General features: G+C 41.5%; 3 protein-coding genes across 8 annotated transcripts in view; 2 read left to right on the top strand and 1 right to left on the bottom strand.

Moving 5' to 3' along the window:
- The first annotated feature begins 1,192 nt into the window (after positions 1-1,192).
- Positions 1,193-3,149, top strand: LOC112462183 (protein AATF-like). Its single transcript, XM_025027816.1, has 2 exons — positions 1,193-1,640; positions 1,746-3,149. Exons 1-2 carry the CDS (start codon positions 1,444-1,446, stop codon positions 3,067-3,069), a joined length of 1,521 nt encoding a protein of 506 aa, XP_024883584.1. The 5' UTR covers positions 1,193-1,443; the 3' UTR covers positions 3,070-3,149.
- A 1,122-nt stretch (positions 3,150-4,271) lies between these two features.
- LOC112462163 (WD repeat-containing protein 61) lies at positions 4,272-6,595 on the top strand. 2 transcript variants are annotated; one of them, XM_025027801.1, is made up of 8 exons: positions 4,272-4,615; positions 4,738-4,847; positions 4,913-5,082; positions 5,154-5,392; positions 5,457-5,550; positions 5,629-5,722; positions 6,205-6,376; positions 6,436-6,574. In XM_025027801.1, the coding sequence occupies exons 1-8, from the start codon at positions 4,613-4,615 to the stop codon at positions 6,475-6,477; spliced, it is 924 nt and encodes a 307-aa protein (XP_024883569.1). In that variant the 5' UTR covers positions 4,272-4,612; the 3' UTR covers positions 6,478-6,574. The 2 variants fall into 2 exon arrangements, with proteins under 2 accessions (XP_024883569.1, XP_024883566.1); XM_025027798.1 differs by having other exon boundaries at positions 4,273-4,615; positions 6,458-6,595.
- LOC112462135 overlaps positions 6,580-23,659 on the bottom strand; it is a 37,866-nt gene continuing 20,786 nt past the window's right edge. For all 5 annotated transcript variants that reach the window (XM_025027782.1, XM_025027774.1, XM_025027788.1 and 2 more), the window contains 8 exons: positions 18,424-18,846; positions 16,842-17,036; positions 13,792-16,538; positions 13,555-13,646; positions 13,371-13,475; positions 13,204-13,279; positions 12,860-13,121; positions 6,580-12,753 (listed from right to left, as the gene is read on the bottom strand). In XM_025027782.1, the coding sequence (XP_024883550.1) occupies positions 8,482-12,753; positions 12,860-13,121; positions 13,204-13,279; positions 13,371-13,475; positions 13,555-13,646; positions 13,792-16,538; positions 16,842-17,036; positions 18,424-18,846 (8,172 nt within the window). In that variant the 3' untranslated portion in view covers positions 6,580-8,481. The remainder of the gene's footprint in view (positions 12,754-12,859; positions 13,122-13,203; positions 13,280-13,370; positions 13,476-13,554; positions 13,647-13,791; positions 16,539-16,841; positions 17,037-18,423; positions 18,847-23,659) is intronic.

The following is a 23,659-nucleotide window of genomic DNA, read 5'->3' as shown; positions in this document are numbered from 1 at the left end:
CTAACGACAGTATCGGTATCGTTATATCGTCGTTGCGCAGCTTTTTTTCCATATAATATACCTGCGCAACGACATCATAACGATAACGACACTGTCGTTAAGAGTTACAGAATAGGAGTACTGGGGCCCGATTCTCTAACGACAAACGTATGCGTAAACTCTGCTCTAAAAAAAAAGCTGCAAGCTTATTGGCTAAAAACTGTGCGATAGCCAATCAATTTGCAGCCTTTCTGTTAGAGCAGAGTTTGCGCATACGTTTCTCGTTAAAGAATCGGGCCCCTGTAGTAAAACTTACGATATATCACTCGTTTACGCGGAGTAAATTATCGTAAGTTACTACAAAATCCCGTTTACGCGAAGGAATTATCGTAAGTTAACTACAGAAGTAAAGTTCGCGTAAACGTAGTAAAGGCCATTGCACGTAACAAAGTTTTAAGCTATATCCACACAAACTTGCATAGGTGCATAACCATATGCATAACGAAACGGATTGGTCTATTTCCTTATGCACATGCATATGGACCAATTAATTCTCTTATGCTTATGTTTATGCGCTATGCAAGTTTGTCTGAATTGACCTTTAGTCATAATCGTAAGGCTGTAAGAAAATAGACCAATCACAGTCGATTATTCTCCTCGCGCTTGAAGAATAGTCAAGTGTGATTGGTCTATTTTCTTACGGCCTTACGATTATGACTAATGCTGGGTCTACAATGGCTACGTTCGGGGAGCGCGCTATTAGCGCTATTGCATCGTTCTATCTTTATCGCTCATCAGGTGTTAAAACAAGGATAGAATAAGCAAATAGCGCTAATAGCGCGCTTCCCAAATCCAGCCAATGCGAGTCGCAAAGTCGTGAGTCGCAAGAATTGACCAATCACAGTCGATTATTCTCCTCAAATTCGTCTGTGATTGATCAATTCTTGCGACTCACGACTTTGCGACTCGCATTGTAGACCCAGCATAACCAGTACGGCCGTACGTTCCCGAATCGAGCAACGCGATTGGTCGAAACTTTACTGTTACTGTTACGAAAAAGTGTGTGCCCGGGGCTTAAAACTTTGTTACGTGCAATGGCCTTAACAGTCTTCTGAGTATCCTTGACTCTAGATGCTAGAGTCCCTGTATAAGATGTGAAACGCCATTTTGTTACAAAGTAGCCTCAGTGGCCAGACTCTTGGACTCTACCCACCATGCTCTTACTCACTCACTCCAACGCACTCCAAAAACTCATCTGCTCCAATCGCCACCCTTTACCCGTGATCCAAGTGTCTCTTGTATATTGGAGCGACGCGAACAAACCTTATAGGACTCTACACGAGCGTTGCGAGCGATAAGTGGAACGCACCGTGCACTCATAGTTCACTGAGAAGAACTGTAAAACTTGGAGGTTAAATTGACGCATGAACACGTGTTTTTTAATCGCCGGACAAGTACGAAAAAATGGCTAGAAAGAGTTTAGCTGATAAAATAAATGCTTTAGTTACAACGAAACCTGATTTCGGCTCAGACGAAGAGCCGGAAGATACGAAAGCAAAAGTAGTGGAACCTTACAACGAGAGCGATGTCTCAGACGACGAATTTCGGACATCTAAAATTCGCAGACAAAATGTTGATGCCTTGGATAAAGTGGATAAGAGGTAAATTTTATATAAGTATTTTATATTTGCACATGTGAAAGATAAAAAATTAGTATGTAAATGAAATCTTGAAAATCTCACAATTTATTCATATTGTTAACGCAGGTATGCTGGTAAAAAAATTTCGAGGAAAGATATATACAGTGACGAGGACGATAATATGAGTGAAGATGTGGGAAGTGAAGGCTCCAACGAAGATGCTGAAGATGAAGAGATGGATGATACACGGGAGCAAAGTAACGATGATTTAGGCAGCAATAGAAAAACAAATTTGAAAGAAGGATGTACAGATGTCTCAGAAAGTATGTCTGATTTGGAAGACCAAGATGATGATAACATAGATATCAATGATCCGTTTTACAAACGGAAAGACTCTACTATTAGAACAATGTCTGAAACAAATGTTGGAGCAGAAATAGAGAAAGGTAATAGTGTCAGGAATCAACTTAAACTTTGGGAAAGTTTCTTGGAGATGCGAATAAAACTGCAGAAATGCGTTGTAATTAGTAATCAAATGCCACAATATGACACGCATAGAGAACTCAGATCAGACGTAGTTTTCGTGAAGAAGGTTAATGAAACTAAAAGCAAATTGACACTAATCATGGAAAACATGTTGCGACTGAAAGATCTTTTATTGAAACAATATCCCGAAACGAGAGATCTATGCGTTGATGCTGTGAAGAGAAAAACTGACAAGGATATGAATGTAAATACGGATTCAATGGATGAAGAAATATCTTCTGACACCGAAGATGAATTAGAAAATGGAAAGCATGTGTCCATTGATGAAGATATAGAAGCGGTTGAAGAATCAGTGCCACAAAAACGTTTAAGATATAATGACTATGAGAAAGTTTTACAAAAAGATCATGATTCCTACAGAGAATATAGGAATTCTGTTATAAAGAAATGGAACGACAAGACATGGATTGCAACAAGCTCGTTAAGTAAGGGCTCAGGTCAGACTACACTGAAACAAATTGAATTTGCTATGAGTGATATAAGCAAGTTACGAAAAAGAACTCAACTGAAGCGTTCCGAGTACAATGTTGTCGGTAAATCTTTGTCGAACGAAGACAATGATGGTAGAAGAATTCAGGAATATGATGTAGAAATTTATGATGATGACGATTTTTATCATCAACTGTTGAGGAACCTGATAGAATATAAATCGTCGGATGTAACAGATCCTATACAGCTCAGCAAACAGTGGATCCAATTGCAGAACATGCGTAAGAAAATGAAAAGAAAAATTGATACGCGCGCGACAAAGGGCAGAAAAGTGCGATACAATGTTCACAATAAGTTAATTAATTTTATGGCACCCATTACGGTGTATGACACATGGACAGACAATGCAAAGAATGAATTATACAATTCGTTATTTGGTAAAATAAAATCGACGGAAGAACAGATGAAACAGTAATTATGGTTGTTTAATTATAGTATATAAATTTACGTCTATAATATACAAAAATTTGTATTTCATATATGTATTGATAAATAAATTTCACTATTTGTTCCCATATAATTGAAATAATGTATTTTTGCTAAGTATTAAAGAATAGTGGAATATTATAAGAAAAACCCTCCCCTTCAGGCTTGCTTAGAGCTGCAAAATTGCTTAGGAACGGTTTTTCCCCAATTTTAGCCAAATTAATTAACGAATCTCATTAAACTTATGCTTGTTTTAATCAGTAAGATCAGCCGCAAGCCGGTACAGAGCCGGATTTTCTATTTTGGCTCTTAAAAAATTTATAATAAATAAAATACGGACTCGCAGCTAAGCAACCCGACAGAGGTCGGTAGTAAGGGTTGGTTTATAATAGCCGTAACCGTTGATTTAAGCCGTAATCTTCAAGAAATTGACCAATCACAGTCGAATGTGAGAAGAATAATCGACTGTGACTGGTCAATTTCTTAAAAATTACGGCTTAAATCAACGGTTACAGCTATTATAAACCAACCCTTAACTCCTGTCGACCCTTAAATTTTTCTATGTGCCCGGGCCTTTATATTGTTAGGCCGGTATTCATAATCGGTTTTTATATTTAAGACCATCTTAAGTACAATCTTAAGATGTCATTAACCAATCACAGAGCCGTATTAGCATCTTAAGATATTACTTAAGACGGTTTTGAAATAAGATTTGATTATGAATACCGGCCTTTAAGGTTGCCGACAAAGCTATACCTTTGTCGGCAACTTTGTTGCTGTCGCTATCGCTATCGCTATCGCTTATTGTGCAAGAGCAGGCTTTAAGTAATGTCTTAAGGCCATCGCACACAAAATTGCATAGGCTGCATATGCATAGCATAAGACCGCTGGACCAATAAGCATTTTATGTAAATTAATATGGCGACTTTATGCTAGATGCTTATTGGTTTAGCGATTTTATGCTACGCTTATGCTAAGCAGCATATGCATTTTGTGTGCGATGGCCTTTAAGGTCTATCCAGACAAACTTGCATAGGTGCATAACCATATATGCATAAAGAAACGGATTGGTCTATTTCCTTATGCACATGCATATGGACCAATCAATTCTCTTAAGGTCTATTCAGACAAACTTGCATAAGTGCATAACCATTATTCCAACATGACGGAAACTCTGTGTCTATTGCCTATGTCACTGTTTATTCTGCATTTATACATGATTTTCTGATTTCTTGTGCAAGGGGCTTTAAAGTGGATGTAATGGCGCTGCTGTAAGCGTCTCATGAAAATTGCGCTTCTCACTCTTCTCGGGCTTTTCTTTGGCAAGTACTGCCCGGTGCTCTACGACACGTGGTTCGCCCTGGCCATCTTTGGAGCTGTACAGCTCGCAGGCCATAGAAGACTGCCTCGTGCTCATCGGTGCTAGCAACAGTAGCAACTTGAAAGAAGAAGATATATAAACACCGAAGAACGCGCATCAACAGTTTACGTATTATATCTACTTGAATAAAAATTTATTTTTTGATAGTAAGATGGTGAGAATAAATCTGTCACGTTGTTCATTTCTATCGAATATCTATCTTAATAATAATGTTAAAAAAATAACATCAAAATATCTGTCAACTATCGTTTTTCTATATTCTGTTTTCTTTTTCAGTATTCTTTAATTCATAAAACAGAAAATGCCCATGAGGATAGTATATGGACTTGTGGATGGGGTTGTCCAAAGAGAAAGAGGGATATCCACCCGGATAATGAAGATTCACGGTAATTAAAAAGTTAACTTATTATTAGTAAAAAACTTTTATTTTAATTATTATATTACTTGACAGGGATTCTATACGATCTAATGAAAATGAGATTGCAGAATATCTAGTAACAGCTTCTGTGGACGATTCTGTGAAAGTATGGGAGCTAACGGATGGTGCTTTGAAGTTAAAACATAAATTAACTGGATATTCCTTGGGAGTCGTATCTATAGCTATTAGTTCGGATGGATCAAGTACGTGAATAGAAATATTAATTAAATGTGTATTACGTGACTGATATTTATCTTTTATTCTTGATTTGTAGAATGTGCCTCAAGTTCGCTCGACTCTAGTCTGAAATTATGGGACTTACATTCCGGTGATAAGCTATTGAGCATTGAAGTTGGCCCAGTAGATATTTGGACTTTGGTTTTTTCTCCTGACGATAAATTTATCGTATCTGGTAGTCATGCTGGTAAAATACATTTATATGGGACCGATAATGGTAAACAAGAACAGACATTAGATACAAGAGGTGGAAAATTTACATTAAGTGTTGCTTATGTAAGTAGATTGTATAAAAATCTATGATACATGTAACTTGTGTCTGAGAGTGTGTGCGTTCCAGAGTCCAGATGGCAAATATATTGCAAGTGGTGCGATAGATGGTATTATTAATATCTTTGATGTTGCTTATGGAAAAGTTTTACGTACACTGGAAGGTAAATCCCCACTTTCCCACACAAATATATTACAACATTACCAAGGTATAAATGTTCTATCAAGTTTATATTATTTAGGTCACGCGATGCCTATCAGGTCTTTATGTTTTTCACCCGACTCTCAGTTGCTTCTTACAGCATCTGATGATGGACATATGAAGCTGTATGATGTGTGAGTAAATTAGAAATTTAGAAATACATATACATGTATTCTTTTTCTCTCCTTGACACTATAGTTCAAGCTAAGTTTTGATTCTGGAGAAATACGATTCTACATGAACTTTTGCTTCTTCTTGATTTTTTTGCACGTTCGTAGCAATTTTTCTGGGAAAGGATTGTTACCTCCCAATCTCCACTCTGGAGAATTGAGATTTTTTAAAAGCATATTTACTGTTTGAAGCTTGTCTCCAAGGGACAATACAGTACCACTTGTTCAGTTATTTTGGAATTAAATTCATGTTTCAAATAATTTGTTTTTATCATAGTGGAATACTTTCTCATTAAAAATTTTGTAGTGTTACATGCAGAATAGCATTTCTGGGAATTAAACCTTCTTTTAGACAAGCTATTGGTTCAGCATTGAGCATAAGTATATATATGCTAGTTTTACTAGAAACAACGTAGTATTAATGTTTCATTTTCTTTTTTATTCAGCAAGGATGCGAATCTGGCAGGAACAATGTCGGGTCACGCTTCTTGGGTACTCGGCGTGGCTTTCTCACCAGACGGACAGCAATTTGCATCAAGTAGTTCCGATCATACAGTCAAGATCTGGGAATTAGCACAAAGACAATGTTTGCATACATTTCGTGAACATAAGGATCAGGTATGTCTTAAATTTGAAATAATTTCTGTTTAATATACAATCTTTTAAAATTTTAATAGATTTTTATAATTTTTATAATAGGTATGGTCAGTAAAGTATAATCCACAGCGAAATAACATAATTGCGTCAGTATCCGAGGATAAATCTATTAATTTATACGAATGTCCTATATACGACAAATAATTGCACCAAGGATCAATAAATATTTTTTATCTGCTACATTTATTCTGTTTATTAGTTGCAAACAACCGATGACACATTTCTTTCGAGTTTAGATTATGATAAAGACGGGAGGGATATACTTAGCTATAAATTTTATTGTACTGCAAGTAATAATGTACAAACTATAAAGATATCTGACAAATTTAAAAAAGGCGATATGTAACAAAAGTTATTCTTAAAACCTAGAGTAAAGTGAAAATAATGTTACAAAACAAGAAATTACAAGAATAGCGTACAGACTACGTAGAATGGTGTACAGATCAAACAACGTAAGGATACCCTGATGTTTCCAAGTTGACGGAGTTAAATCTAATTAACTCGAACTGGAACAGGGTAAGATCGTTTACACAAGAGACTTTTCGATTAAATTAATAAATATAATAGATTCTAGCTGATCTTGTGTGATGGTCGCGTGTGTCCCTATCAAGATGGCAGCTCGGTACCACACTAATTAGCCGCACGTAGGCAACGCGCTTTCTCGCGAGCTCCTGGTCGCGCCGACTAAATATATAAACTTTGAGGAAAATGCTTATCGCCCTCATCGGCCGATTGACGCTACCACTAAGATCGCATTGGGCTTATACTTCTGGAGTCACCATCGCGACTCGCAGAAAGTCACGGATGTCCTTAAAATCTCCTTCTGATAAGAGTTCGATGACAATTTAATTCTCACGCAGAAGGAAAATTGACATGTTATAAAAGATAAGAGATCAAGGATAAAATTAAAAACAAAAGTAAAAATAATAAAATAATTTTGCAGCTGCTCGTCTGCAATAAAGTCTTCGATGAAAGACAAAAATAATGTTAAATAATAATTAAACATATAGCATTTTGATCTCAGATCTATATCTGATCTCACTGATCTGTACACCCCTTTAGTAATACATTTACTTTCACGAAGGGGATCGATTTTGATAGACACTGCTTACAAGCAAAACAAATATTCATAATACATGTAATATGTGACGAAAATAGACGACATATTGCCTGTAGACTAGAACTTAAGGTAATGCTTATAAAATTTTTGTCCCGTTATTGTAATGCTGTTTTTAGCCAACTACTTACAATTAGACCGCTCTACATTTACAGTCGATATAAACGGTACTTCCTCATTATGATTAATTTTCGATCGAAGACGCTTATTCCAGATCTTCATCGCCTTACTTTATCAGTCTTCAAAAAATAATTAGACTTTGTATCCGTTTGTGAGAGATGATACGAATCGATTAATATGAAGAAAATAAAATACAGATCGCCTCGTCTCTCCCCGATTTCTCAACCTCGAATACGAAGATGTATCACTAGCAATGCATCACCAGCACATCGTGCTACACATCGTACACAGGTTTAAACACGTGCTACTAAAACTTTCTACATCCTTCACTCACGTTATATATCGACATATATATATATACAAAATTGAATAAATAACCGATCAGAATCACCGCTACGTACTAAATTTTCGACTGGTTCTCTCTTTTTCAAACTCTGAATTATTCTAAATATCATGTATATATACAACAGACAAAATGGACAGGAATGGTCTTGAGATTTCCTATTAATATTTCACACGGTTTTGTCGTTATTGAAGAGGTTGGCATCGCGATGCCTATGAGATTATGGATATTACCATAATTATTTTTTATATTTTGGGTAAAATATTAAAGGACTTGTATGTGCTCCGAAGCATATACGCCGTACATAACAAAACATAAAGGAAGAAATGATTAAAATTATCTACTTAATGTAATGCATATCACATGTGACGAATGTGTGCAGGCAAATGTATTATAGCAAGCGAATATACACAATGACTAGCCAGGAACGAAGAGGAGACGATTATTACAGAACTTATTCACGCTTTATTTAGAGGATTCGTCTCCCTATACCGTCGTTACCCGAGTGGACCCCGTGGCTATTTCCGCGTGGCAATCCGTCGTCTCGAATTTACCCTGATCCTCGTCCGATTTGGTTTTGGCCGCTTGCAATGGAATGTCTGGCTTTGGATTGTAATTGAAGGGCGGTACGATCGCCGAAGCTGCCGTTCGCATGCCGCTACCGCTGTTCTCCACTGCTGCCATCGTTGGGTCCACGCGGATGAAGGAACCAAGCCTGGATATTCTCTTGGTGGGATCCACTTCCGCCGCGAGATCGACGCTCGGTTGTTTCCTCATGGTCACCAGGATATCACCCAACTGCGTCATCTCCCGCTTGTACGTCTCGGAGGATTTCACCGGGATTTTGCAAGGTGCCTCGTGGGCATTCATGCCCGTCAAGTCGCAGGAGTTCCTGTATTTGGATCCGCCAAGTCCAACCTGTGTGCTTAAAACCGGCGGTCGGTTGGATTTGGATTTGTATGGCAACATATCACCGTTGCTGCTGTCCTCCTGAGAAATCCCCTCGAACGTGGAACTGCGGAACAGTCTGTACGCCGGCGGGTTATCGAACGTGACAGCTGCGGTTGCAGTGTCTACTTCGGTGGCGCTATTGGTGGGCCTTATCCATTGCCTGGTATCCGGCTTTTCGAAACGCTGCCTATTCTTGCTCTCCTCGACCTTTTTCCAAAGACTCGCAATCTTACTCGTTGCCTCCTTCGTCAACTTACGATTTTGTACGCTCATAGACGACGTAGAGACTATGCTGGAGTTGCTGTTAGATCGTTGTCCCAGTGGATCGACCCTCCGAACGGTCTTATCGTTCTGGAGCGCGTTACCGTTAAGGACTTTCGTTGGCACGCCTATTTTTTCCGATGATATTTTCTTCGACAGCATTAATAATCCTTTAGACGGTTGCATCTTTTCGGAGCTGTTGGCCGTCATCATTTTTGGCTGATACTCTTGATGTGTTTTCACGGAGATTTTGGATTTTCCCGCTGCAGGATATATTTTTGACGAAGCACCTTTGATCGGTTTGGCGATCTTGGTCTTTATCGGAGAAGCGGACGTAGAATGCACCGTCGGGGCATTCTCCACCTCCGGCTCATCCTTCGTAAAAGTTCCTTGACGCTCCAACAGCTTAATCGGGACCTCTGGCGGTCTGCTGTCGTTCTGATAGTTAGATGAGCAAGCTGAGGGTGTACTGTGACGCTTAGTGGATTTCGTGAAAGTCAACATAGATCCCTTTTGAGGTACGGAGGCTCTCTTGGACACAGTTAAATTTCGTGTCTTCTTCTCTGCATCCACGGAAGGTGATATCCTCTTCGGGCTTGTGTTAGACTTTGGAGAGTCTTTCGCAGCAATCGTCGTACTATTGTTACTCTGTCGCAATGTGGTGGCTCTAGTAGCTCTAACAATGGGCGAAGTGTTGCTGCGACCTATCGGTATCCCGCTGACAGGGTTCATTTGCTTCAACGGCGAAGATTGCGGAGTCGGCTTTCGCGTTATTGGGTTAGAGTAGAGCGCCTTTCTTCGTCCTCGAATAGCCTTCGGGCTTTCCGGCTCAGATTTATCCGTCCCGTTGGAATCCGCGCTCGGATCTCGACCTGGCATTCCCGGTTTGATTATCCGCGGCCTTTTCGTCTCCCTGGGTTCTTGTCCCTCATCGGCGCAATTGGACTCTTCGTCGCTGCTTGAATCAGCTGGGTGCGTCGAGCCCAGATTCTTGTAAGTAACTTCTACGTGTTCACCTTCTAATTCCTCACTGTCAATGTTTGTCGTGGAAGTTTGGGCGTTGTTAACGTATTGCGTACCTATCAGCTTCTTTGAAAGCCCGTTAATGAGACACATTCTTAGATTACGATCTGACTCAGGATCATTCGACGCCAAAGTGATGGTCTCGCAACGCAGAATGTCGTCTCCAGTCGAATCATTAGCTTTACTTGACTCGTTCAGAGTGTTCAGCACAATGGTGGCATTTTGTTGTAGCATGTTTTGAATTTCTTCCCGCGCGTATCCTTGCGCGCTTGCTTGTCCCTCTTCCGTCATGCCGATGCTCAAAGCAGGATTTCTCTCCTTGAAGACAGTTTCCGAATCGTTCAACGTCCTTGTGCGATATCTCTCCTTGTTCTCCTGCGAATCCCCGCGTTTTCTTCTCACAGTCTTGCACATAGGCAGCTTTGTGAGCGTAGGGATCGAGGATTTGATGGAGGACGTAGATTCCTGTTTCTCGACAGTATCTTCAATGGTCATCTTGTGCGCCGCTACATCCTTAGTTTGGGCTACATTCAGATCCGGGAATGGATTCTCCAGCACTTGCGTCTGGAATCTCGCTCTATTCTCTTGTCTGCGTTGCTTTGGTGTCAATTTTGAGAAGGGAGAACACTTTCCGCGTGAAATTCTACCACCCACGGCATCGTTGATAATACCGTCTTGCCTCCGGCGTTCTTCCTCTTCTTTCTTGACAATCTCTGCGGCAATGGTATATGTCTTGTACCTCTCTTTCGCCAAGTTTCGTTTTTGCTTCGGGGTCAAGTAGCTCCTCGAGTGCGGTCGCCTCTTCGGCGTCGATTCCGCTGAGCTACTGACGCAATACTCGGACGAGATTGGAGTGGCCGCCTCATCGGTATCGTTCTCCGCTTCGTCGATCACTTCTGCCACGATCGAGTGCACTGCTTCATCGGTATGTAAATCCATATCTATGCACAGGGTGTCACTGCACATGGTGTCGGTAGTCGCCTCCATGGTGGACTCATCCATCTCAGTCACCTCGTTGAACAAGGACGGTGGATTGATATTCTCCAAGCATTCGCTCAGACTGTTACTCGCGCTACTCTGCATACCCTCAACATAACGCATGCATGTCATAGACAGTACATTTGCGACCGGCTTCAGCATCTCGAACACCACTGGGTCGCTGCCGGTTAAACTGTGCGAATCTTGCTCCTTCGAATCCGCGATCTCCGACGTGATGCTAGCCACACTCAACATGCTGTTCTCCATATCACCTACATCCGGCAGTTCATCCATCATGGACGGTGGTTTGACGTTTTCCAAGTGCGTGCTGGTGCATTCGTTTAGTAAATTTTCCAAACTAGTCGTGTGACTCTGGTTTTGGCCCAGGGCTCGCTTAGCTACTACGCCGATCGGCAAAGACTTTTTCCGCACGTTGCGAGGATCGTTGGAACTTCTCATCGGTGCCGGTGGCAACGACGTGGAATAACATCTGTCCCGGTTAATGAATGTTTCAGCAGTGTTGTCAGCAGTGCCAGCGTAGCTTGCCGTCAATGAAAGTAAACTTCCCATCGAAGACGGCGGTTTGATCGCTTCGAGGTCAATAATCGTCAGATTCGTTGTTTCGAGCTCATTCTGATTGTTCGCCTCTGCATCCACCGCTTCCGCTAGCTTGATAGCCTCGCGCTGGATGATTTTCGACTCTGTCATGTTGATCTGCTCGTTATTCTCCGATATGGTCGTACGCTGATCTTCCTGCGCATCGCTGTTGAACGAAGCGACTAACGGTGCACTCATGCTGATACTGGGGAAGGAAACGTCATTGGGCGAATCCTCATTCCACGTGTCGCACGTCAGACTTTGCTTCATCGTACCAGAGTCTCGTTCACGTATCGCTTCAGTTTGCTGAACCAACGTTGCTGTCAATCGATCTAACGAAGCGATCATAGCATCGGGATCTCTCTGCCGTCTATATGTCTCTTCTTTTATATGCTTCTCCGCGCTGTCACGATGCAAAACATCCGAGGTCCTCACGATTTCGAAGGTTGCTTCCGGTTTTCCATTCATGTTACCGTCAATCTCGGTTTCATCGTTATTTCTTCCTTTTATGAAGTCTAATTGTTTGTTATATAACTCTAGCTGCGACTTAACGTAATCTGCGTTACTTTGGTTGAAAGCGATATTGCCTTCAGACTTTATACCGGGTTGAATGCATAGTTCTAAAAGCGCATGTTCGGACTGCTCGACTGAGTCGATCGACTCGCTACTTTCGGAATCTTTTGATTGCTTCATAGACGATATATCCGTAAGCCGAACATCAGTTATTGCTTCTACTCTAATGGAGCCCTTTGGATCTGTGCTGCATTCATCAGTTACGATAAAATCATTAGAAATGTTTTTATCTAAGGATACATTAGATTTCTGTAATACAGATATTGCCCCTTCTGAGAAATTATTGCTGTGATTATTATCATTTACTGTTTTCATAGCCATAATGTTACTTGATTTCTCATTATGCGTGTATTTGTCATTCACGTTTGTTGTTGCCTATGAACAAAATATTACCTTTTAAAAATATAATTAAAATAGATATTATATAAGATATAGATTGTTATAAAATTAATATTAAAAAATCATTCTAAAATATTCTTACCGTGATCGTTTCTAGCTGAATATTTCTTTTAGATAGTTTTTCGTTATTATCCTTCTCATCTTTTCTATTTTCCTTTGTCAAAACGTTTTCAGCTGTGGTTCCATGAGATTCTGCATATTTTATATTAAACAATGAACTATTGGGCACTACAGTTCCTTTATGCTCTACTTGATCCAAAGCAAGATTAGTTTGATATCGAGTCAGATTAGTTTCTGATCGAGGAAGTTTTTCGAGATTATTTCCTACGAAGGAATGTCTATGCCTACGAAATACAATAAAATAATTCTATGAAAATTGTAAAATAGCGAATAACGTAATTTCCACAATGATTATTAATATTTTACCGATTATTTTGCATTCCAATGTTAATACAAGCGGCTAATAAATCCTCGTCATCCTCGTCTCCGTCGCTAACTTGATCTATATATAGGTCACAAAAAATTGTTTGTGTTTACTGAATCATTACAGACTAATTTTCCACAGTTCTCGCGGAATACAGTATAATACTTACATCCTGAATCGTTATTAGAAGTCTTTAAACCAGTGCTGTTAGATGAAAGTTCAATGTCACTCGCTGGTAAATTTGTATTTATTTTGCACGTATTTGACTTAGAGTCTGCAAATTTATGTTATTTGTGAAAAAGTCTATCTAAGTTATACGAAACGCTTGAGCTAAATAAAATGTTTTAGATTACCTTGACTATTAATCCTAGAGCTGGACTCCCCATCATGATCGTCATTATATTCAGAATTTCCTAATACCATCGAAATTGGCGTCGTTCTTACACTACGCAAATATGCAAATAATTATGTGTTAAAAAATATTCCAATTAAAATATTCCAATTAAATATAACAATTCATTACTCAAATGCTTTGATGGAATCTATATATAAAACATGAAATATTATGATTAATTAAAAAGCATAATTACCTTGAATGACTTTGCATGCTTGCGTCTTCTCGATTGCCTTTGAGATGCTTGCTGCCCAAATTTTCCTCAAGGTACGGTAACGAACGATTCGCGCTCTCATCGTCCGTAAGATGTGTCACGTCTCGTAAATTCAAATCCGTTTCAGATTCGGTAAAGTCGTTCAGTTTTGGTACGTCTGTCAAGGACAATGCTTTGCATTCACTGGTGTCCTCCACATGCCTCGCCTTATATCGTTCCGGTAATTTCTTCGATGAGCTCCTTATACGGCTATCGTCCTGTAGATCGGAAGCGGAAGTGGCCCTGGACGAGTTCAGGGACGTCTCGCGTGGTGTTCCCTCTGTGTAGTAAGTTCTGACTGTGTCCTCATGCAGGAGTCCTTGACCATTGCCCGAAAAGAAATCGGAATGTTGTTTCTCGTCGTCTATAGTTTGCTCGCCGTAGCGCAGACTATAGTCGGTTGGTTGATCCAAATCCGTTTCGGCGTAATTGCCGAATAAATTATCGTCCGGACTGGGAACAATCGTTGCAGGTGATATTGTTTTCTGAATACTGTTTAGGGCAGTATCAATATCATGATGACGCAAAAGGACCTTACTCGCACTTTCTTTTATAGGAGAAATGTCAGATAAATAGGAGGTCGGATTCGAACTATCGACGGTCGTGTTTGCGGTTGTTCGTCGATAATCCGATTTAACGCGAACAGTCGCTTCGACCTCTTCGGAGACGCTAGACTGGCTACCAGCCTTAGACGAGGATGACACGCTCTGATCGATCAGAGACATGTTGTTCTCGATGGAAGAGTGCAACGAGGTTTGAGAGGGTTCTTGATTAGGCACTGCAGCCCATGATATGGTAGAATTTGTGCATCTCAGCTCGTTTATATCGAAAACGTCGGACGGTCCTAATTGTTCCGGTATTGCATTTTTGTAACGCAAGGTATATTTCCTTTCGGAGGAGGTGACTTTCGTGTCGCTACATACGCCGTTATTACCGAATCCGATAGTGGAATGCAACGATGAGGATTGTTGTTTGATCTGCGAGTCGGTAGGCGATATCCCGTTCAGAACATGACGATTTATTCGTTCAAACATCGTGTCGGAATGCGTACTTGTCACAGAACGCATCGAGTCTCTACTCTCACTCCTGGCGACTCCGTTGCATTTGGCGGTGGATGTGCTGGGTTGACTGTGCAACTGATAAGAACGCAGGCCATGAGCACTGATGCCGAGGAGACTGTGATCGAGCTTGAATGTGAATTTGTCGTCTTTGTTAGTCGGCGACGTGCTCGGTTCGATATTGTCGCACGTTTCGGCCAGATTCTGATCAATCTCCTGCTCCAGAGCCCGTTGCCTGCGGGCAACCAGGCTCGGCAAGGTCGACAGCCCCAGTCCGCGAGCGGTGGAGTCCAAGTGGACGAGATTGTTGCAGCCGGGTCTGGCACTCAATAGATTCTTCAAGGCCGCGCTAGAACCCATTGAGATCATTTTATGCTTGGAATGAACGAGACTACGCAGCATCGGCACGGCCCCTAGGTCCCAAAGAAGACGTTGATCCTGAGGACACCGCGCGGACAGGTTCCAGAGTGCTCCGCAGGCATTGCTGACCACCGTCAGACTGGGTGATCTCAGCTGCTGTAGGAGAACTTGCAAACAGCCTCTCTCTCTCACGGTAGCTCGATAATCCTCTCGCACCGCTACGTGGCTCGATACATTTCTCAGAATACCGCCGGCGTTTTCGACGATCGCAAGCGTCTTAGATGGCGCCTTGTAACTTAGCATGTCCACGAGAAAGGCCAGCGCGCCGTCCACGGCACAGATATCCACTTTGTTCGTGCTGCAGTGAGCCGACAAGTTCCACAGAGCGGACAGGATTGATTTGAGGGTGGATTCCTTGCGACCTTCCATAGCGGCTTTCATCAAGCCTGTCACCGCACCCACTTCTCTCAGAGTCTGCTTGCTGCTGCTGTCGGCGCGCCAGGACAAATTCCTCAGGACGCTGGCCGTTACTTGCCTGAGATCGTCGCTCGGACTTTTCAGTTGTGAAACTAACGCCTTCATGAATTCTTTGAAGGAGCAGAGCAGCGCTTTATTATTGCCGTCACCGAAGGTCAAGTTGGTCAACGCCATTCCCGCGTACCGTCTTAACGTGATGCAGTTCTGATCGTCGCTCTCGCTGCCATGGGCCAAGTGATCCATCTCGATGAGTTCCGCGACCGCGTGGAGGCCGCCCAGCTGACACATCGCGTGGCGATGGGCCTCGTCGAAGGATAATTTCATAAGCGCGGCTATTGTCGCCGCGGGATGTCCCCTCTCGAGGTCATCCGCTGACTGATCCCGTTCCAGGGACATCCTCAGACTCTGACAATAGTCACGCAGCTGCTCGAGGAATCGAAGCACCCGCGCCTCCCGGCGACCGGCTCTTTCGTCGCTCTTGGCGTGCACCACGTTGTGCAACGCCTGCATGGCTCTGTCTCGAGTGTCAGGACTCTGTCCGGGCGCATGGATCAGTTGTACCAGTAATGGCAGGCATCCGGATTGTCTCATCACTAAGCAGCTGTCTATAGAGGTGCTCATAGAGAGCAGAGTCGTGCTCATATCATCCCGGCCGTTCTTCTCGAGCATACCCAGGAGATTGTACACCACGTCTACCTTGGCACCTAATCGTCGATGGCCCTGCAGCTCCGCGGAGTTAGCCCCGAGAACCGCGGAGTTCGACGACGATGAGAAACTCATCACGCTGGCCACATCCTACGTGCGGACATAGATTTTCATGCAATGTTTTCATTTGTCCAGATAACGCGCAAACAAATATCTAGAGAGATGTCCCGATTTCTCAGACATTTCTTTAGATTGCTCTTTAAATTGGAATGCCCTTTTCAAGTCCGGCGTTATTTGAGATCTACATACGTCGAGTGTTTGAGAACCATTGTTCTCCCAAAACTACCGGATGTCCTTTTAATCATCAAAAAAACAGGCGGTGGTTTCGCGACACCCTGTATGCCACGAGAAACGGCATGAATCACAATACTCCGTTATAATCGTTCAACTTACATTGTGTGTAGCGAGTGATGTGCTCTGCTGAGCCGGAAAGCCAATCTGTTGATTAGCCCATACATCTCTTCTGATGGGCCACGTTCCGCGATACGAAGATGGTAGCCTGTGGCTAGGCAGAAAAACACTATCCTGCTTAGCTTCTTCCTCGCTGCTGCCATCCTCATTGTAATGTTTACTCCTCCTCAGGTAGAACTATAACATGAAAGATTTTTCCTCTCGATTTCTGATCTCATATCGCGCGCAAGAATAGATTTTTTTGCGACTTCATCAACGCGATCTTTTCTTTCGCGACGGTTTCTGTATCTTTAAGATCGATAAAACAATACGATAAAGCTATTTTATGTTGATATATCGATGATGGTTCTTCTCGAAATATTTACTGGCGTGTATATGATATAAAAAAATATTATTCGTTAATTTCAACCGCAAAATAATTTCATTTATCGACATCTTAGCTTCGCTCAAACGTCCACGATTCAAAACAAGATTTTTTTTACATCTGCGAATCGTCTATTCTCTCTGCGCTGGATAATAACATATACAAGAGGAAACGTGCCGCATCGCAGTTACAGCTTGAAATTTTCAACACGTGCGCAAGTGCGGATGAATAGGGAAGCGATGCAATACAGACGCATCGCGGAGGGTGACGACTTAAAGGGCTAGGCCCAGCGAAAGAGAAAGGACGGAGCGACCGCCGAGACTCGGGAGGGAGAGACGAAATGCGTGTATATGCGCGCCAAGAGGGAAAACGAACGAAAGAGAAGAGAACGCCGGTGGATGACAGTGGTGAGACAGAGACGAAAGTCGAGGGCTCCCCGTAAAATCAATACGGGATACGTTAGTGGAGGTGTATATACTCGTGCGCCACGAGCATAAGGCAATTCGTATGACAGTGGTTTTCAACCTTTGTTTCTCTCATGGAGACTTACTTTTGTCAGAAAAAAAAGAACACGCGCGACCTCAAGAAAAATTACATTGCGATTTGACGCAGTTCTAATTTCTTGTCATTGAAATTATATTCGGAAATATGATAACATTCGCGTGTGCGAAATACGTACGGGGAAAATTAAACTGAAAAATTAACTTTATCCGACTGAACGCTTATGATGCTATCATTGACTTTTGCTATCATTCTTTTGGTTCTAAACGATTGAAGACGTTCTATGTTTAGCATGAATCTTAATTGTTCTATAATTGAAATTTAGATCTCATTTAATTTATAAATAAATGTTGCGGGACTAGCAAAGTCTAAACGAAACAATTTAATAATTTAAAAAGGATAACACTTCGTCTTAAGCACACTAATGGTGCATTGCTGGTCCAACAACAATGGATTAATATTGATGTAACAAACAATATACCACGTAAACTATTCTAGCTATACAATTCGAAATGATGCATAACAAACACTAACGTCACGTCGCGTCACGACAACGAGCTTCACCCTTAAAAAACTCTTCACCAACGAATAAATTCAAAACACTTACATACGAATACAAATATACTCGGAATACTTTACGTACACACTGTCACACACAAAAAAGGATCGTGCTCCGATAACAGACGAAAAAGGTGCTACCTCGGGACTCGGCGTTGACGAGCGTCGTTCGTCCTCCTCCTTGGTCTCCGGCTCCATAGCATCCTCTTTGCTGGTCTCAGCGACGAGAGGAGAATCCAGATAAATACGCGGCGGCCTCGGCGCTGCGGCATCGACGGCGGCGGCGCCCTTCGCAGCGGCGCATCTCTGCGTGGCGGCGGCGGCGGCGGCGACGGGGTTGAACGACGCTGCTGCGGCGTCAGAGGCCGAGTCCAGCCTGCGCGATGCCAGGGGTGGCGGCGGCGACTGCCGTCCTCTCTGTGCGCTCCACGCGCCGGCGACGCCTTCCACCCCAATACCCGCCGCCGTCGCCGTCGCCGTCGCCGCCGCTACCGCCGACGAGCCGCACAACGACACGCGACCCTCCGTCGCGCGCAGTCTATCCCGGCGGGATTCCGCGTTCTCCTGGAAAAAAAAGAGAAAAAGGTGAATATGCGCATCAGCGCGGAAGCGAAAACGATGGTGAACCATAATATAGTGAGCATATAAGAGGAAAAGAGATTTTTCTGATCATTCCTGAAATTCGAAGCTCCATGAAAAAAAGGATCAATGCCAGAAATTAATTAATATATTAGGTACATATAAATCGGTGGAGTCTTTCTGTTATTTGAGAAATGGCGAATGGTAGAAATGGAAGGAGATTAGCATTATCATACTTGGTGATCCTAAAGCTGTCTGTAATACCTACACTCGTTTTTAACAATATTTGCTTCGTATAAAAATTCTACAACTTGATGTTACAAAATGAGGGTGCAGGTCCATTCAGTAGACATCAAAAGGAATATCATACCGTTTGTAGAATTAGGCTGAGACTCCAAACAAAAAAGTTAAACGAAAAGTACGATTACGTGAACGTAACATGTACGTACATTATCGTACTTTTCGTTTAATTTTTTTGTTTGGAGTCTCAGCCTAATTCTACAAACGGTATGATAGTCTTTGATGTCTACTGAATGGACCTGCACCCTCATTTTGTAACATCAAGTTGTAGAATTTTTATACAAAGGAAATATTGTTAAAAACGAGTATTACAGACAGCTTTAGGATCACCTTAAGCTGTAGCGCAATGCAATTAAACGCATCCGGCACGCGCGTACGTAAGTGACTTGGTCTTGACAGGTTTATTCACCAATAAATCGTTTGATTTAACGCATCGTTTTGATTTCGATTGGCTTGTATCGTTCGCGCACAATCTCCTCTTCTCCCGTTGAGTAAAAGTGTGCAAGCGCAATAATGATCGAAATCGTTATTTAGTTCCTTCAGCATATAGAAGTGCTAATATAGGATGTATTTAAAATGCACTGTATGTTTGTGCCATATTTCAATCTTAAAGTCAAGGTCAAGGTAACGCTTTATAAATATATCGCTCTATTGTGTCAAGGTAACGAGGAATTCCCGATTGTAATTTATCATTAGAACAACTTTCGTATAAATAATAAATCGTGAAACAGCGATGACCCGCGATACGTGCATTGGCGCTGCACGCGGTACACCGTGCACCGTTAATTAGCGCGCTGCTCATCCTGATGATTGCTTGCGGGGGCGAAATGTTTTAACCCTTAACTAGCACGCGGGGGTGTCAAACACCCCAAAACGAATTTCGTCAAGTTTAGGCATCTTTCTCGGTCGGTTAATCTATGAATTTCGCATAAAATTAATTAATAACAATTTTTTTTTCATAACAAATTTATTTCAAGAATTTTTTTGAAGCCTCAAAACTAAAAATTTCATAGTTTAGGCTAATGGGTATCATTTTCCAGTGTTTAATGTATGTACTTGATTTTTTTCAAGCCTATTGGAGCCTCCATTATTTCGCCGTATCCAACGTTCAAAGTGTACAACACCCCGTGTGCAGATAACGTTCGATCGCGGACGTGTGCTAGTTAAGGGTTAAGGCCATCGCACACAAAATGCATAGCGTAGCATAAGCGTAGCATAAGACCGCTAAACCAATGAGCATCCAGCATATAAAGTCGCCATATCAATTTACATAAGATGTTCATTGGTTCAGCGGTCTTATGTTATGCTTATGCAGCCTATGCAATTTTGTGTGCGATAGCCCTTATCGCGCTGCAGTTTTGCATTCCACGCCAACTGCCAGAGATGCTTCAACGCATGCAAAAGACATTTAATCCAAAGACCATTGACGTATAGTCGTAATATATACATATTATATGTATAAGACAAGCAATCGTACATATCAATGTGTACATGTGTGGGGGTGCGCGTGCATGCTACACAATAATATTACTAAAAATATTTATCAAAGTTGTCAGTAAGCAAACTGGCCGCAGTATAATAACAGATTAGCAGCAGATTTGCTCAGATATCGCAACAGATCCGGTATTAATGTGTCCGCATTAAACTCGTGTTTTGTCGACAGTGCTTGCCGATATAATCTAACAGAAGATTGCCGGCAAACACCAAACAGAATCTGTTATTTCGTAAACATTTAAATGGAATATATCATATAATATATAAATTTTACGAAACGGCAGATTCTGTCAATTTCTGCAATCAATCTACTTATTATATTCTGTTAGCAGATTCTGTTATATATTTCTGTTGGTATTCTATCGACAAAATTTGTAGCAGACACTTTAAAAATCTGTTCTCAGATTTAGCTATCCAGGTTATTTTAATCAAAAAGACGTTGAGAAATTAATTTTGTAGATGTTATCTTAAGTTTACGCGTGACTCATGCATTCCTATGTACTACAGAGGTAACAAAAACTGGACTTCGATCTGATAATCCAATGTCGAAACTTTAGACTACCAATAGTACAGTACCGCGTCCAGTCTCGGATCTTTTTTTTTAATTTAAACTATTTAGAGCTGCAGAAATTGCTATAGGTTGCTACTTGGATCCAGTTTAAATCAATGATAATTTCGATGGTATTTCCACTAGATCTTGCATGAAAATTAAATGGTAAGTAAAAACGAAAGTAGTCCCTTGAATCTGCGTCTCTTCGTAAGCGTAATTAGAGTGCGTTGAACGTAAATAAGCAAAAGTGACGCATCTTCGCTATTATTCGCAAATAGACACTTTCACCATTTTCTCCGACGTTCAAATATCCGATAAAATCACGCGTGATTTTCCGAAACGGTAATACGCTTAAGATACAATAACTAAACTAGACTAACGAGACTGTCGATAGTAATTATATTACGGGTATAAAGCTGGTAAATTTATAGCTCTCGGTAACCGCTCGTCTATCACGTTTGCCACGCTTGCCGCCTGCTTTCGGGACGATGTGTACTTTGCGCATTGGAAAAATAATCTCTGTTCTCCACAACTAGACGATCATGTGATGCGATCGAACGACCTGCTAAATCGTAAAGATCGGAAACTAACAGGACAAGGCGAGAACACTTATAGCTTTCACGGCGGCATCGTTCGTTTCCTTTCTCCCGCGAACTCATTAACCGTCGACCGGAAAACTTGCGATTCGTGATCGGAAAGATACGCACGTCTGATGCAAATAATGATTCGCGCTGCGCCCATCGGGAATCGCGAGGCATGTCCAGATAACTGACGGATAGCGAAATAAGCCGCTTAATCATCTCGATTTACCTGTAAGTGTCTTACGTATTTACGCGTACAGCACAGGTAAGCGGAATTCGGCTTATTGAACCGCGCATCGTTGCGAAACGATGCGGGTGATGCGTCGAGATAAGAGGGCCGACAGTTTAATGACGTCGTAATTGAAGTGACTCAATTGCGATCGTGGAACAGATAGATAGCCGTTTTTACGGATAATGCTGTGCGCTCCTGTATATTATTATTATTTATTTCATCTGGCCTAAAGTTATTATCGTGTTCTCGTGTAAACTGTATCATATTATATATTAATGATACCCAGAAAAGCTACTGTGTCATTATCAATTGTGAATCGCGAGAATTATCCATACGGAGTCGATATAATTTTCGAGGAAAAAATAATAATTCGAGATAAGTCATTAAACATACAAATTTTTATAGTTTAATTGTTATCTTAAGGCTCCTGATCCCTGAGCCGAGAACTCTGCGTTGACGGTGGCGCTGTACCGTCGGGGCAGAAATAAGAACTCTCTCCTCTCACTCTTTCCAATGGAGAATTCTGTCTTGTGACATGTTGACAACCTATTTTGCGTTGCGTTAAATTTCTTTATTATTCGCTCTGTACTTGTGGTATAACGTTTAACGTATTCGTGAAACTCGTGAAATTTAACGTATGGTAAGATTTGCAAGAAATACATATGCGGAAGGAACATTCTCCACTCGTCAAATGGCTTGTTTTTCCGTATGTTTAGGCTTCGTTTTATGGCTGTTTGTTTATTGTCGAGGGAAAAGGATAGTATCCGTTAAATTTTAGAAGTGTGCTGAAACGATCTATAGTGATTTTTTATTGAAATCTTTTTATTTTGGAAAATACCGCAACATAGAATAGGGTAATTTCTCGCATCGATAGCAAGAAATTCAATATGGCCGCGGTGACTACCCAGGAGCCTTAAGAAGTAACGACATAATTATCGCTTTTGGAACAGGCGATGCACGAAAAGCAGTTCTGTGGGCCACGAATTTCATTTCTGACACGGCCAAGCGAGGAAGTGTATTTTAGTCACGAACGGTTTGTGTACGCGCATAAAGTACGCGCAAGCGCCTCACAGGCGTTTTCATGCTCGGAGATGTCTTTTTGTCATCGTCAACGTTATCTAAGACCGCGTGAAATAAGCGTGTTCGCGCTTCGAGAAATCTAAACTGCGACAAGTGTTACGTGTTTTTCGCACAGGCGCAGTCGTGACCGCGTTGTTTCTCCTCATCTCGGTCTCGGCTGTAATCGTGGGAAATCGAGTGACGAAGCGGACGTATCATGTTACAAATTACCAACGTTTCCGGAGGATATATATTTTACTTGTCAAAAAATTTTCGCGAAATTTTTGTCCGAGGAAATTTTGTCACTCATGTACAATGTAAATAATTTCGAGCATTATATGCTGAAAGAGCTTACGAGAGAGATTATAACCTTATGCTTTAGTTATGCATACGTGTAATAAAATGATTTAAGCCGACGAGATACGTACTCGAAAAAATTCCAAATTGGTAAGCCTTTTCGGAAAGCGATTTAGAGTTCAATATCGAAAAATAAGTAGAAAACAGAGCATGCCGATCAGTGATGCGAGAACGACGAAAGTAAATTTCCGGTTGGTGCTTCGGGAGGTGTCGCGATACGCCCCG

The sequence above is a fragment of the Temnothorax curvispinosus genome, unplaced genomic scaffold (assembly GCF_003070985.1).
Source record: "Temnothorax curvispinosus isolate PA1 unplaced genomic scaffold, ASM307098v1 QBEX01001321.1, whole genome shotgun sequence".
NCBI lineage: Eukaryota > Metazoa > Arthropoda > Insecta > Hymenoptera > Formicidae > Temnothorax > Temnothorax curvispinosus.
The sequence above is the reverse complement of the archived record's forward strand: the minus strand, read 5'-3'. Positions and strand labels throughout refer to the sequence as shown.

Excerpts from the sequence above, each read along its gene's own strand:
- LOC112462163 (XM_025027798.1), top strand. Across the intron at positions 5,083-5,153 it reads TATTAGTTCGGATGGATCAA|AATGTGCCTCAAGTTCGCTC; the intron begins GTACGTGAATAG and ends CTTGATTTGTAG. Across the intron at positions 5,723-6,204 it reads CATATGAAGCTGTATGATGT|CAAGGATGCGAATCTGGCAG; the intron begins GTGAGTAAATTA and ends TTTTTTATTCAG.
- LOC112462183 (XM_025027816.1), top strand. The coding sequence starts at position 1,444 with ATGGCTAGAAAGAGTTTAGCTGATAAAATAAATGCTTTAGTTACAACG. Across the intron at positions 1,641-1,745 it reads TTGGATAAAGTGGATAAGAG|GTATGCTGGTAAAAAAATTT; the intron begins GTAAATTTTATA and ends TTGTTAACGCAG.